This window comes from Balaenoptera acutorostrata, chromosome 8 (genome assembly GCF_949987535.1).
Source record: "Balaenoptera acutorostrata chromosome 8, mBalAcu1.1, whole genome shotgun sequence".
Taxonomy (NCBI): Eukaryota; Metazoa; Chordata; class Mammalia; order Artiodactyla; family Balaenopteridae; genus Balaenoptera; species Balaenoptera acutorostrata.
Window position 1 is genome coordinate 39,342,740 of NC_080071.1, and position 15,325 is coordinate 39,358,064.

A 15,325-nucleotide genomic window follows, 5' to 3' on the forward strand; every position below is an offset into this window, starting at 1 on the left:
AACTGGGTTTGCATTTCCTCCAATGGTTTCCATCCTCGGTCCCATCTGTCATTTAATCATATTGTTACAGCTATTGCTTGACATCTTGTCTTTATCATCTCACCTATGTATTGCCTTAGACAATATTTCCTGTTTGTGGCTGTCATGGAATTCAATTTCAGTGAATTTCACCAGCAAAGTTCCATGAACCTAAAAAATGTTTAATATGACCATTGGGTTAAATTATCTATGCAGAATACAGTTAGTTACTTAGTGCCAGGCAAAACAAATTCTTTATTATTTCCTACCTTCTAAACTTTTTCCCATTAAAATTAATGACATGGTGAGAAAGTATAGGAGAAACGAATTCAATAGCTAGTTCCTTTTTCATGGTGAAAGACTATACCATAGTGAGAAACCAGTATATTTGACTTTGGAAAACTGTCTTTATTTCATTTGATTACTGTCCTGTTATAAACAGATCACTATTCTGCAATGGGATGTTAAATAGGAGTATATTCCCTATCAAATATTAAATACCATGAAAATTTTCTCTCTTGAATTGGAGCAACTGCATTCCTTAAGAGCATTTATGAATCAATATTCATACAAGAATAAATATCCCTTATCTGCAAAAGGTGTATGAGAAAGTCAGATTAAAGTTATTACCTTTACAAGAATTTAACGTTAAATTACATTTTAAAGAACTCTCAGTGGAGCTAAGAATCACGCAAGTAAATTCTACATTGTTTCCACATACTTAGTAGACATAATATACATTTCATTATTTGCATGTATAAACCATTAGCAGTAAAAAAGAAATGAACACACAAAACATTTGTCCCTGCAGTAATCATACATGCTGTAATAACCTTGAGAAATGAACTAGAATAATCCATCTTAAAAAGCCACATTCAGTACTTTATATGGAAGATACAAATACAATAGCCAATGGATTAAAAAAAAACTGCTGCTTCTCAAGCATGATTTATGATATTGTTATTACATTTAAATAAAAATAACCTCTAAGTTCTATTTAGAAATAACTCTCTGAATTGCTATCTAGGAGGAATTTAAATGGATTTATATTTGGAGCTGATATATTTGTATACAGATCTGAAGAGTAATTCCCCCTTGTTTATCAGTAATCTGGGAATCCTGTTTGGAAACACCGGTTTTTAAACATACATTTGAAAAACTGGAGAGTTGTGCTGAGTATTTTATCTTGTGGCATGCACATAAATATATGTCTGTATTATACCAGTGTTAAAATAAGAAAGGTCTATTTTAACTCTTGGTCATCAGTTCCTCATGGCACTGGTACCATTAACAAGAGGTGTTTTCCTAACCTGATTAATCATACATCACCTGGGAATTTTATATATTACCTAATTCATATGGATAAGAACTCATACTAAGAAATAGGTGTACACACGTACACACACACACACACACACACACAAACACATACACAGCACCAAGATCCAAAACTCTTGAAAAGGTTTTTATTAATTCACAGTGACCTTAATGACATGTGACACACTGTGCTACATAACTGCTACCAACAATTTCTCACATTTAAAGAAACCATATAGATTTTCCTAATTCTGAGGTTCTTTGTGAGATGGTACCATCCCTTAACTTACTGAATTTTTACCTGTGATGGGATAGAGTCAGAGCACAGAAGAATGGGATTCAAGTGTCAAGAAAACCAGCCCCATAACCTTAGACTGTGGTCATGACTCCCACATGTACATTATCTTAAGCCTGAGTCATTCTTCACGGCTCATGATCCATTTTTAATTGTAATAGTAAATCAATATTTGTGCAATTATATAATATGCTGCCATAGATTTGAACTAAAACTATGACTGCTTTGCTTGCATATCCATTTATAAGTCCTGGATGGAGTAGTAACAGGGCTTCACTGTTTATGTGATTAAATTTATAAAGCATTTGATAAAATATAAGTTTAATACTTGGCCTTTGTGGTACATCAGTTAGTTTTCTTTTAAGTGATAATGTATAATACCAATTACGTTTTAGACAAATGATATATATGACCAAAAATTACCTTCAAGAACATGGAAATGAAGAAAGTACTTATAGTTACCATCTAGAAAATACAAAATGATTAGTTTCATTGAAGTTTCCTGTTAGATGTAGGTACCAAAGTAGTCATTTGTTTTCCATCTTTTAATTAATTAATAGACCAATATATGACTTTATGAAACTGATTACTTTTGAAAGTATAATATAATGGCTGACATATTTTAGCTCTGATTTCTATCAAGAAATCTTAGAAATATACTAACAGCGTGAGTCCATCCTTGCTGATAGGAAAAGCACTTATCCACGGGAGATACATTCATTCTCATAGGGCAGCACAGTACCAACTGATAAATCATCCACTCTGGGATTTGATGTCAGAGGCTAAAAGGACTCCTTTTGTTCTAATATTAATATGTTATTGTTGGGGAAAGCTCAGCTTTATAACATTATAATTACAATGTCTTTCTAATTTTTTCTCTTTCACTGATAATGACAGTGGCAGCAAATGATAAAGTTTATGTTCCACATCAAATATTCCCTTGCTCTGTTGAGCACTGTCTCCTTCAAATAGTTTACCTCTCTCAAAACCCCCCAAAATAATGCAGGAAGCTGCAAGAAAAATAAAGTGTGAGATGTTGCAACTAGATTACAAGTATCCATGATGTCTGTAATCAATTGTTGGAAAGAGACAAATTCAGGTTGCCCACCTTTTGCCTTGGCCTCAGAAGATGCCTGATTCACCATGATTCTTTTATTGCTAACTCCCTGCCTTTCTCCTGGATACCACTGGTGCAGGCCTTCTGCTTTTGGTGAACTTGCTATATTTATTTATTAGTTCTAAGAGTTTTTGGAAGATTCTTTGGGATTTTATAGATAGAAAATCATGCTTTCTGTAAACAAAAGCATTTTATTTCTTCTTTTCCAATCTACAGAACTTTTGTTTCCTTTTCTTGTCTTATTCACTAGGTAGGACTTCCAGTACAATGTGGGCTGAGAGTAGTGAGAGGACATTCTTACCTTCTTCCCAGTCTTGGGGGGAAAGTGTCCAGTCTCTCACCATTAAGTATGATGTTAGTTATAGTTTTTTTTGTAGATGTTCTTTATCAAGTTGAGGAAATTTCTTCTGTTACTAGTTTTCTGTGAGTTTTTAAAAAATTATCATGAACACATATTGAATTTTCTCAAATGTTATTCCTGAAGCAATTAATATAATCATATGATTTTTCTTCTCTTGCCTGTAGATGTGGTGGATTGATTGATTTTTGAATATTGGACCAGCCTGCATACCTGGAAAAAATCCCACTTGTATGTGTAAGTTTATTTATTCACTGTTGGATTGGATTTGTTAGTACTGCGTTGAGAATTTTTGTGTCTACATTCATGAGTGATATTGGCCTATAGTTTTATTGTAATATCTTTATCTGGTTTTAGTACACTGTGGTATACTTAGGGGACAATGTTCATGTAGAAGATGAATAGTTGCTGATTGACTGAAATATACCAAGGTGATCCCCTAAATCAAGAAGAGAACTGAGGCCTTGCAGCACAACCTGGGAGTGCTTATTGACAACAATGGTTGCTGTCTATTAGTGAATGTCTCTGGGAATTTTTTTTCCAGAGAAAGACGTGTATGGATTTTTCTAAAACATTTTGCATTGGTTTCCTCAGGCTGCTGTAACAAAGAACAGTCGGTCTTCAGTAGCTGCTGATGCAGAACCTGTGGATAAAGGAGGGTCCCACTGTATCATGCTATTTTATGTAAGGGATTTGAGCACTGGTAGATTTTGGTATCTGTTGGGGGAGGAGGTATCCTGGAACCAGTCCCCCAGGGATACTGAAGGAGGACTGTACCACAAACCGGATGGCTTAAAACAACCGAAATTTCTTCTTTCTCAGTTCTAAAGGCTAGAAGTCCAAAATGAAGGCATCAGTAGGACCAGGCTCTCTCTGAAGTCTCTAGGGAAGAATGCTTCGTTGCTCCTCTCACTTCTGGTGGTGGCCACCTCTGGTGTCGTACGGCTTGCAGCAGCTGCATTACACCAACCTGCTTCTGTCATCACTTGGCCTTTTCCCATGTGTCTCTTCTGTGTCTCCAGGTGTGTCATGGCCTTCTTACAAGAACACCAGTTGTGGATTTAGGGCTCACCCTGACACTTCAACCAGTACAGTCCTCTAATTGAATAACAAAAAAATGTCACGCAGACACATTTTATTGTGGCCTCTAACTTCCTCTCAGGGAGCTCCCCACATACGTTTCCTAGATGTGTAGGAAGTTCATACTGCGAGGGAGGATAACAAAGGTGACTCAGTTTCCTCATCCCGACGTTTGGCTATTTTTCCCCCCGATCCTATATTTCCCAACATTTAGCGGAACACAGCAGACAAATCTTTCAGGTTCCCACATACCCCATTTCCTCACAAGAATCTATCGGGGATTTTTGGTGGGGGAAATGTTCTTATTTAATCTGATAACCTAGACCAGGATGTGAGGAGAAATTCTATTACTCCTTTAAAAAGAATAGAAATGAATAAATGTGCATTTAAGAGGCATCTTCTAGAGCTGCATTAACTTGAATCAAAGGCAGGCCTTTGAGGGTCGGCATGGCAATGGCTGCTAGAAAAGACACTTTGGAGCAGATAGGCATTTAGCCTTTCTGATCCTGCCAGGTACCTGGTTTCCTACTTTGCATTTCCAACTGCCCTGCTTGCCAACAGCCTGTTTGTATGGAGGTTTGCATAATACTTATTACAAAGAAAGGCGGCTTTCTGGCATCATTAGAATAACAAGGGTTAGAGATTATTTGCCATGGATAAGGTTCCTTTGTATTTCATCTTGTGAATTTTTATCTTCAGAAGATTTTATTATATGATTTTTAATGCTAATACAAGATAAAATGTAATTTTGTAGTTATTGGATCAATAAAGTTCTTGCAAAAGAACAGTTGCTGAATGACAAAGGGAAAAGTTTATTTCATTAGCCAGCTCCGGAGCTGTTATTTCACAAGTATTGTTATTAAGTGAGTTCTAAATGGGAAAAGAGACATAGCAGGGAGCCATCAGAATACAGACTGGAAACTTTGAATTATGTACCTATTATTGTTTTGGTTTAAAGAAAAGTCATCAATTTTTCCAGCAATGCCTATAGTTAAAATATGTTTTAATTTCACTAGGTTTTTATTACGTTAACTGGAAATATATGCACACAAACGTTCTTGTCTATACAATTCTTTCTGTTCCCTTATCCTCTAAGGAGAATAGGGTGTTAATTTTATGGTATAAAAAAGAGGATCCAAAGAATTGGATTTGCCAAGTCCTGGCTTAAACAAATGAAATTTCCATTGAACAGAAGGAAGAACTATCTGGCCAAACACTCAGACTCCAGAATCAAAGACTTGTTCATCTGGAGGAGTGTCATGCATCCAACTTTCACCCCCAGTTTTGGGTGGTTCATGATGTTATATAAACTCTCACCCACATAAGGAATAATGGTGTGGGGATTCTTGAGGAAAAGCCAAATTAGCAGCTTTGTGCTTTCCATTTTGAGGCTGAATTCATGCACAGCTGATAACATTCAAATCTCATCTCATGTGAAGAGACAGGAGAAAATGAATTGTTGTTGCTTTGAGCAGGACACTGTTTCATTTCATGAATGCAAATTTTTTGGCTCTTTGATGCAGCTCAAGATTCTGCTTATTATAAATGGAAAACAGTCTGTCATGCTTTGGCATTTGTATTGACACGCACAATATCAGAGTGTACTAGGAGGAGATATTTTATTTTGTTTCAGCTAACTTACTTCATGGACACACTTAAAACACTGTACCTACAACAGGAATGTCAAAAGCTTCAGATGGCAGTTTCTAGTAAGGCATGGTCATGAATAAAAATAAACAAAGTGGAACAAGATGCAATATTTTTTCCTTCCTTCATTTGGAATTCAAATAATCTAATTTTTTGGATTTGGCTGTTTTTAGATTTACACTTATGAATGAAAAGCCGGTTTTAAATAAGATCTGTTCACAACCAGATTACTGAGCCCCAGCTACAATAAAATATTGATAATTTGTGCAGTGTTCTAAAGAAGTACATAAATTTTGGTTTTGGCAGTTTGGACTTAGTCACTGAGAGGGGAGACACCCACTTCTCCACTTACACCTGATGATGATTTATACCTGATTATATCTGCTTTAACATGTTGGAAAAATGATCCTGGATTTTGACTCTTCTCTCCTCAGTATTATTTTGACTGCTAGAGCCAGCCTATATCTTAAAGTTTAAAGTTTCAATTGGGGAGCAGCCCAGAGGCTCTGGAAGATTCTCACTTAAGTTTCGTAGGTTAGGTGAGGTTAGAACCTGATTCTGACTGGTCCACAACAAGAAAGAATAATCAGGCGACAAATAACATCTTTCTCTTTTGACATTCCCCCACCCATCTCTCCAAAAAAAAAAAAAAAGAGACAAAACAAGCTAGGCTTATCTTTGCTTACCTCTGACAACAATTCAAGAAATATTGAGTGTGATTATGTCTTAAGTGCTGGGACTATGATGACGAACGGGGCTGTCACAGATTCTGCTGATAAGGATCTCTCGCTCTAGCCAGGAGACAGATGCTCACATGTGCGATTCCAGTGCAACTATTAAGGGACGTGACATGGTCAGCTCAGGTGCTGACAGGGCACATAGCAGGAACATCTACACTGGACTTGATGGGTCAGAAGGCTTCCTGGGAAGGTTGTGTCTCCAAAGGACCTGGAAGGATAAGCAGGAGTTAAGCCACATGAAGTTGGGTAGAATAGAATAAGGGAGTTCTGGGAAGGAGGACTGGAGAGAAGTAAGACCATGATAGGGTAAAACCTGAAGTTTAAGTATCGCTTTATGGGGGGATTGGGAGGGATGGAACAAAGGCTGGGAATGGAAGCATAGGTACTAAAGGACCTTGTGTGCTACTTGAAGAAATTTAAGGGTGAAGTGGTTAGGAGGTTCTTGCAATAATTTATTTTAAGCCTGTGTCTTAACTATAAGTGATGGTTAGCATTATTGAATGAAACAGCTAAATTTTCCTGCTTCTTTTTCCAAATACTTTAGATATTGTAGAATATGCAAAGATTCAAATGTAAGGATTCCTATGGTAAATTTCTCTTGGAATTGAATGTAAAAAAAACTTTACCATAAAATGTTTATACATCCTTTTATCAGAAAATAAAAACTGGAAAAAATAATTTTGCCTTATAGGAAGCCCAAAACACATTTTGTGTTGCATTCCTTCAAGGTATCAAGTATATATTCTTTAAAATGTCTTTTGGTCATTTTCATTTTCTTGTTGAAAAGTGTTTTGATATTGTTAATTGTCCAGAATTTACTCTAGAAGTAAACAGGTATAAATCATGTATATATCTCAAAATAGAAACATCACGTCCATTTCCTAAGTTTTTCATTTTTAACCAATACTTTTGGTTCATACTTTCATAAGGGGAATTTTTGATCAAGACAAAAATGTTAACAGAAAGGATAATCACACTGAAGTCTTTGAAATTAAAGTATAACCAAAAGAATAACTGAATAGCTAATTATTCTTCACTGCCGTGGGGATTACTAGATAGTCAATAGCCCAGAAGAATATGTAGGTAGGTAAGTGGGTAGGTAGGTAAATGGATGGGTGGATGGATGGATAGATGATAGATAGATAAACAGATAGATAGACAGATACACAGCTATCCAAACTATAACGTGAATATCAGCATAATGCTTTATCCCAACATTTGAGCTCTAGGTGTGTATGTATACAAATATATGATATATATAAGGTATATATATAAGATATATATATCAGATATATGTATAAACCTTATGCTTGATATAGAAATCAAATATATCAGGGACTTTATATGCCTTCTTTGGTCATCACCATGGATATATGTATATCCCACCCTGCTCCCCAAAGGATTAACATTTCCTGGCATGCAACAGGTAAAGCAAACCAGTAATTCCCAGGCCCCAACAACCCCAAACCAAAAATTCAGCCAAGCTGGAGTTACTCAGTTTTCCTGGGTCTCTCTGACGTACACATGTTATTAAACTTCTGTTTGATTTTCTCCTGTTAAAAAAAACTCAACCAAGCTGACAAAAAGGGATGGGAGATCCCACTAAATTAACAAGAAAGAGATAGAGTGAGACAAGAATTTGTTACCTGGTCCTGCTGGCCCTCTTTGGACATAAGTAGGTTTTACTCTTTAGCTTCAAATGGGAATAGCAATTTGGCAAGATATGCACAATACTTGAAACTGGACAAAAAGGACAGGAGAATTAAGAGACTATGAATTCCCTAGGATGCTGTATATATACGCTTTTAATAGGTTTCTGTCAAAATTTTTAAGAAAATTAAGAGATTAAATTTTTTCATTAAATTGAATACACAGCACAAGAAAATATATGCCAACTTTTTACTTAGCCACACATTTCACATCTTCAGTTAATATCCAGTAACTTTTTAATACCAACTTGAATATATTAAATTTAAATATTTTTATTATTTGTAGACAGGCTTTACAGCAACATAATTAATGCCTCCCCTTCATCAAAAATCTATAATGAATATTCTTTCAACTAAAGATTTTACCCTAACATGACAAGACTACGTTTAAAATCTAAAAACAAATGCCTCTCTTATACATGTTTATTTTTTAAAGGAACTAAAATGATGATCCTCTTTTCTGAATAATATATTTCAGAAAGGCATAGAACATTCTTCAATATTACAGTGATAATTATAAGAAAAGGATAGAATTTATCTTATGTCATCCTATTATATATTTTTTCTACCCCAAGATCTTACTAAATGTATCCCCCTGAGTTTAATTTCAAGTCTTTGAAAAAGATATAGTCTTAAGAAATCAGAAAGGAATTTAAGCTCCAATTCAGAAAACATCATTTTCCTACATGGAAACAGTTGGAAATCACATACTCACACCATCCTTTAATTTAATATTCAAAAGAAACAACATCTGAAAGAGAAACAGTGGGCAGAAGGCAGTGTGATGACAAATTACAGTAAGCAATACAATTACCCTTAGTCTTCATAGAGTACTTTCCATTTTCCAGATCTTTACAAGACATGAAATGAAAACCTTCAGTTGCCCAAGAGGTAGATGATGAACCCATTTGCCAAATGGGAAACTGAGGCACTACTATGCCTTCCCACAGGCTGTAAAAATGGTCAGCAACAGAATCTAGAAGCAGGAGGAGCCGGATGCAGCTGTATACACCTGGCTGTCCAAAACATGTCAACGGAAGGACAGGAATACTGTTGGTCCACCCCTGCGGCTACGCTCTATCTTGCTCTGTGACACACACAGCTGATGGAAGTTTCAAACTCCATTTAAGGCTAACAGCACATCTATTCTCTAATGTCAAACCCATGAGATCAACAGGAGGAATGATTATTTGCAGTGCCATCCTCAGACTCAGGAACGTAGGCTATGTTGAAACTACATAGAATGCATTTCAATAAATGAGATCAAGACATGAAAAGCAAAATTAAAGGACATCTTATGCAATAATGAAAATTACAATTTTAGTTCAACATTTCTACTCTTATTCTACAAAGAGATGTTTATGTGTACAATTAAAAATAGATTATCAAACAATTGGATTTGAAATAAAACACATCTGCATGCTGATGTGAGACTTGATCTGCATGCTCTTAAATTAGGAGGGAATAAATATAGTATAATTTGACTGTGTTTTATATTGAACACATCTCTTTTGAGAATACAGAAATGTATCCTTATTCACTGCTAATGATTTACTGAGCTCTTCAAATACATTAAAGCACTAAAGAAAATTTGATTATTTCACCGAGCAGTGGTATTCCAAAAAAGCAATACGGCCAGAATGGAGGTACACTTGGTGGGGGATACTTGGTTGGGGATGCTTGGTGGGAGATGCAGGAAAATAAACAGCAGTATTGTTGTCCTTTAGGCTCATAAGAATGACGCCCATTGGTGCCAACCCCGCAGTTACTGTGTGAGTAGCCAGTACATTAGGGACACGCTAACATAGATGACACTCAGCAGGATCCAGTTTATTCTTGTGATGGGCGGCCTGCGGTTACCTGTCACGCGGAGGATGACATTGGAAGAGAGAGTGCCACTAGAGTTTTGGGCCCGAGCCACATAGAGGCCCGCATCTGCCTCGCATACCTTTGGAATGAACACCGAATGTCTTGTCTCCTTGTGTAAAACCTGCAAGTGCCCATCTGCAGACAATTTCTGGCCCTTCTTGTACCTGAAGCAGAGAGTCAGTTTTTAAAGTCAGGATCACTGTTTATTCACATCATTTCCAAGTTCTAATAAGCACTGCAATTCGGCCCATCACTACTGCAATATTCTCTAGCATTAGCAGGAACTCTGCAGCAACCACAGATTCCAGTGGGGCTGTTTACCCTTCAAGCAGAGGTTGGCAACTGGTAGCCATAGATGTGCTTGATGGGCTCAGACTGTGTTTTTTAAAAACTGAATTTTTGGACATTTACCAATTAGAATATTGCATATGAAAATTCAGATATCCAACTCCTCTTAAAAAAACTGGGCCATCTGGTCACACTGGGCCACCATTTGCTCATGGCAACAATTACCTCAAATGGGAAATGGTACCTTCTATTTGACCTGTGTCATTCTTTTAGCCGCTATGAAACAGCAGCTTGTGACTCCTTGAAATCTATGGGAGCAAGATTCATCTTCCCATCAGACTCATCCCGCAAGATCCACAGGAGAATACCAATGCGCCGCTTTAGAGGAAGGTACTTACATAGCACTTCCTGGCGAGATGAGTTCATTTAATTTTTGTGAATTAATTTCATTAGAAGAAAACAATTTCTAATTATAAAAGGCATTTATTCAATTGATTACTGTTAATGACACATTTCTAAGAGTTTCCTACGAATATGAGCACTTAGCTACATCATTTTACAAAGCAAATAATTTGTTTATTTTGTATACTCTAGATTCTTGTTTATTTATTTATCCCCATGTTCTTCCACACAAGAAGTGGTGACAAACCTGAACGATTTTCTATTCCCATTGCCTAAGTGATAATTTTGCATTTTTCTGAGTGTCCTAAGAATGATTCCCTGATTGTTTGCCAGTTGTTAACTGAGCAAAATTGTTGTCAGTTCGAGGGCAAGATATTTTTTCACAATACTGCAGCAGTTCTTCAACAGTAAATACTAATCAAGTCATTTTTTTGTGTGGACCAAAACAAGAAACACTTCAGACAACATTTTTCTTTGGAGTGAACTAATATTTAATAACGAATTAAATGATGATATTAAATAATAAATTTACTGATATTTAAATTCATAAATACAAAATTCCTGATCTGTAAAAAACATGCAATTGTAAAAACAACAAAATAAGATGAAAAGCATAAATGGCTGCACGGTAAACCCAAGTGCAATTTCTTTTAATAATCTGAGAAACGAACATTTTCTCATAAACTCTTTAGAGAGCTGATCCACACTTCAAGTACCATCAACAGGCACACACAATAACTGAAAGAGTTAATTTAATGTTTACTGAAATAGTATGATAAATAAATGCTATTTTACTTAGTTTATAAGTATAAACTCATGCTCACGCATTTGTAACTTTGTCCTCAAATAAATATACTTAAGGTTGAAAAATTTCTACACGTTTAAAAGTAACCCACATATTAAGAAAGTTAGAACTGCTTTTATGATAACAGTGATATAAAACCTGTGTTCTGCCGTTTACTTTTATTAAAACAAATTGGCTAAAAATAGTGATGTGTCTAGAATAAAACCACATTGTTCACAGCTCAGTTATTACGTCACCTTTCAAAAACGGCTTTATTACCTGTCACTAGAAGCAACTGTGAAAGAAATATTTTTATTCCATCTTTCACACTGAAGAAATGTATAAAAAGAAATCTTAGTGAGATAAACAAATATTACAAAAGTGGCATGTGTGACTCTGTTGGAAGAGGGAAAAGATGGAATGGGTAAATGACAGAAAAGGGAAAAACCCAAATGCTTATGTTTTTTAATTGAATACCAGATGTTAAACCAAGTAAATGTCATGCTTATGTAGGAATAAACAATAGGAAAGAAGTTCAAGCACAACCTTTAGAAATGCGGAATGTTAAACTGAAACCAAAAAATAGTGCAACTAAGTTGCAGTGCTTTTGGAGTTGGTTAAATCATTATTTGATATGGTTACCTTTTCTTTAAGGGTATCAGCCATGCGGCTACAAAAATGAGAGTTGGGGGTTCGATGTGAGATTGAATCATGCAGCGTTGCAGTGACCTAGAATATTAATCAGCTATGCCTAAACCTTTAAGTTAGTGCACACAGAATGATTTGCTCAGTGATTCAATTTGTTTCTGTTTATGGCTTGTCGTTATAGGCTACCCACCATGTCAGTGTAGGCTCTGGAAATCCTGTTACTTCAACTTCCAAAGTCACTGGAGAACCTTCCATGACAGTTACATTAGACAAGAGCCTGGAGAAATTAGGGGCCTGGCCAGCTAGGCTGACCACGCTGTTCTTTGCTGAGGTACCTTTAATCTCTTCTCTGGGAATCATTTGCCTCTGACAGGCCTGGCTGGAGCCTGGTTGAAACCCGAGGCCCGAGCTTGCATCCTGGGAAGCATGCAGCCTATTTCGGGTTTTAGTGACGTTATTATCAGCATGCGTTTTCTCCGGTGTTTCTAGCAAACCTCCCTGAGCCTGGGGGCGCTGGTGCAAAGCTCGCGCATGCACTTCACTGCACATGCTCTCTGGAGGTTTAACACTGATTCTGTGGAAGTCAGTACTCTCTTCCAGAAATCCTCGGGATGTTAATGGGGGCTCAGCTTGGAACTGGGGGGAAGGCTTCTCAACATGACTTGAAAATGTTTCTCTCTTATCTTTGCAAGCATCAGCAAAAGCAGCAGGTGGCGGAAGGCCAGACTCCGGGGCCTCCCCTGGACCGCTGGCCCCTGTCTGCGTCCCGTGGCCGCTTAGGTGCCGGCGGAGGGACGGGAGGGCACCCGCCTCCAGCTCCATGTCAGACGGAGAGAGGAGGGAATTGGGGCTTCCCGGGAGCGGAGGCAGGGAGACGTCATCGGGCGAGACACACTCATATTCTTCTCCTGAAAGCACATCCACGGGCAGGAGCAGGCCTTGGACAGCACCCTCTTTGCCGGGGACCAGCTGCTTCACTTCCCGTGGAAGCTGACCCTCTCCTGCTCCACTGACCACCAAGTCGTCCGCTGGCTTGGCCTGCTCCTTCAAAATGGAAAAGGCATTAGTTAGTGGTTGAGCTTTCTTTTTCCAGATCTCAAAGTCAGCTTCGGAGAGACAACTTGAGAAGACCTGCAGTGAGTGACAGCTGGGGCCCTGGCTCTGGCCTTACAGAACTTGAAACTGTCTGCTTAAGCTCAGCACAGCCCTGACCCATGACTAAGGAATCGGTGTAAACTGACCTCCAGCCTCTGAGTGCGAGGTGACAGACCTTGTGACATAGAAGAGAGAAAGCCCTGGTTCTTATCCCTCATGATGTGGTCTGGACTGGATCCATGTCTTGCCAATCATGATCTGAGGAGTCTTCCTCTGCCAGCAAATTCTGGTTTGGTTTATTTATCTGTCTACACTTCACAGGATTCGTGGTTCCCAAATATAAGATGTTCCCTTTTAGGTGATCCTCAGACCCTCCTAGAATAACCCTCCTTTTTTCTCAGGAAAGCCATTCTTTTTTTTTTTTTTTTTTTTAATTATTGTGGTAAAATATACACAACCTAAAATTTACCATTTTAACCATTTTTTAAGTGTACAGTTCAGTGGCATTAAGGACATTCACGGTGTCGTGCAACTAACACCATTGTCCATCTCCAGAATCTTTTCATCTTTCCAAACTGAAACTCTGTGCCCATTAAACACTAACTTCCTCTTCTCTCATCCCCCAGTCCCTTCTACTTTCTGTCTCTATGAATTTGACAACTGTAGGTATCTCATATAGAGAAAGCCATTTTTAATGACTGGTTTTATTTTCTAAAAGCCCCTTAGTTTTATCTTACAATGAAAAATATCTATTGAGTACCTATTATATACGAGGTACCATGCTAGGCATTGGAGAGATAAATGGTGAGTAAAAGTAAATATAATCCTTCCCTCTTGGAGATGACAGCCTAGCAGGGAGGTAGATATTAAGGGAACAATCCCATGTTGTGGCCTTTCACAGGAGAACACACCAACATACAGTAGAGGAACACTTGCCACTTGTCTTTCTGTCCCATGTGGAGCATAGCTCATGCTAGGAGACTGGGAAAAACAGTGATCCATCTCACACTGTTCTAGTATTTCTCTCCACTCACTGACGTCCATCTCTGGTTTGAGAAGAGGTTCAAATAACCCTTCTGGCATAGACTCAAAAGAATATTGAAGCTGAAAGGGATCTCATTGATCCCAACCTACTTGCTTTATATCCACTTCATTCTTTGCCTTTCCTCAGCATTTTGGGCACATTTTTACTTAATTAACAATTACTGGTTTTTGTCCTGTGGCTACTACTTGCACATGAGAAAGTTATGTCTTGCCTTGATTTTGAGTTCTTCATTTTAGCCCATAGTCCTGTTCTGGACATATACTTTACAAGTGATTTTTGAGAAATAAATGTGTTTTCAGGTTGAAGATTAGAAGCAAACCAAAACAATGTTCCTTCTACTATCCCACAGATATGACTTACCCTCAGAGAAAGCATAATCCCAGCTGAGAGAAAGTGGTTTCCTTCAGCCATTTAGTAGAAGTTTAAACCTTGGGTCTAAAGCCAGAAGTTCTTAAAAGTTTTTCTCATTAAAAAAATTACTAATGGGATAAAATATTTGCAAATGATGTGATCAACAAGGGCTCATACAACTCAACAACAACAACAAAAATCTCCCAATTGAAAAATGGGCAGAAGACCTTAATAGACATTTCTCCAAAGAGGACATACAGATGGCCAATAGGCACATGAAAAGATGCTCAACATTGCTAATTATTAGAGAAATGCAAATCAAAACTACAATGAGGTATCACCTCACACCAGTCAGAATGGCCATCATTAAAAAGTCTACAAGTAATAAATGCTGGAGAGGGTGTGGAGAAAAAGGGAACCCTCTTACACTGTTGGTAGGAATGTACGTTGGTGTAGCCACTATGGAGAACAGTATGGAGGTTCCTCAGAAAACTAAAAATAGAATTACCATATCATCCAGCAATCCCACTCCTGGGCATATAACCAGACAAAACTCTAATTC

The 15,325-nt window shown here is 37.5% G+C and overlaps 1 protein-coding gene across 5 annotated transcripts in view; it reads right to left on the reverse strand.

Annotated features, from left to right (window-relative positions):
- Positions 1 to 8,448: 8,448 nt before the first annotated feature.
- Positions 8,449 to 15,325, reverse strand: part of CCDC141 (coiled-coil domain containing 141) — a 217,023-nt gene continuing 210,146 nt past the window's right edge. For 2 of the 5 annotated variants that reach the window (XM_057551906.1, XM_057551907.1), the window contains exons 22-23: positions 12,463 to 13,316; positions 8,450 to 10,314 (exon numbers count right to left, since the gene is read on the reverse strand). In XM_057551906.1, coding sequence (XP_057407889.1) covers positions 10,047 to 10,314; positions 12,463 to 13,316 — 1,122 coding nt within the window. In that variant the 3' untranslated portion in view covers positions 8,450 to 10,046. Of the gene's footprint in view, positions 10,315 to 12,462; positions 13,317 to 15,325 lie in introns of all 5 variants that reach the window. The other 3 variants (XM_057551904.1, XM_057551902.1, XM_057551905.1) reach the window with 2 other exon arrangements.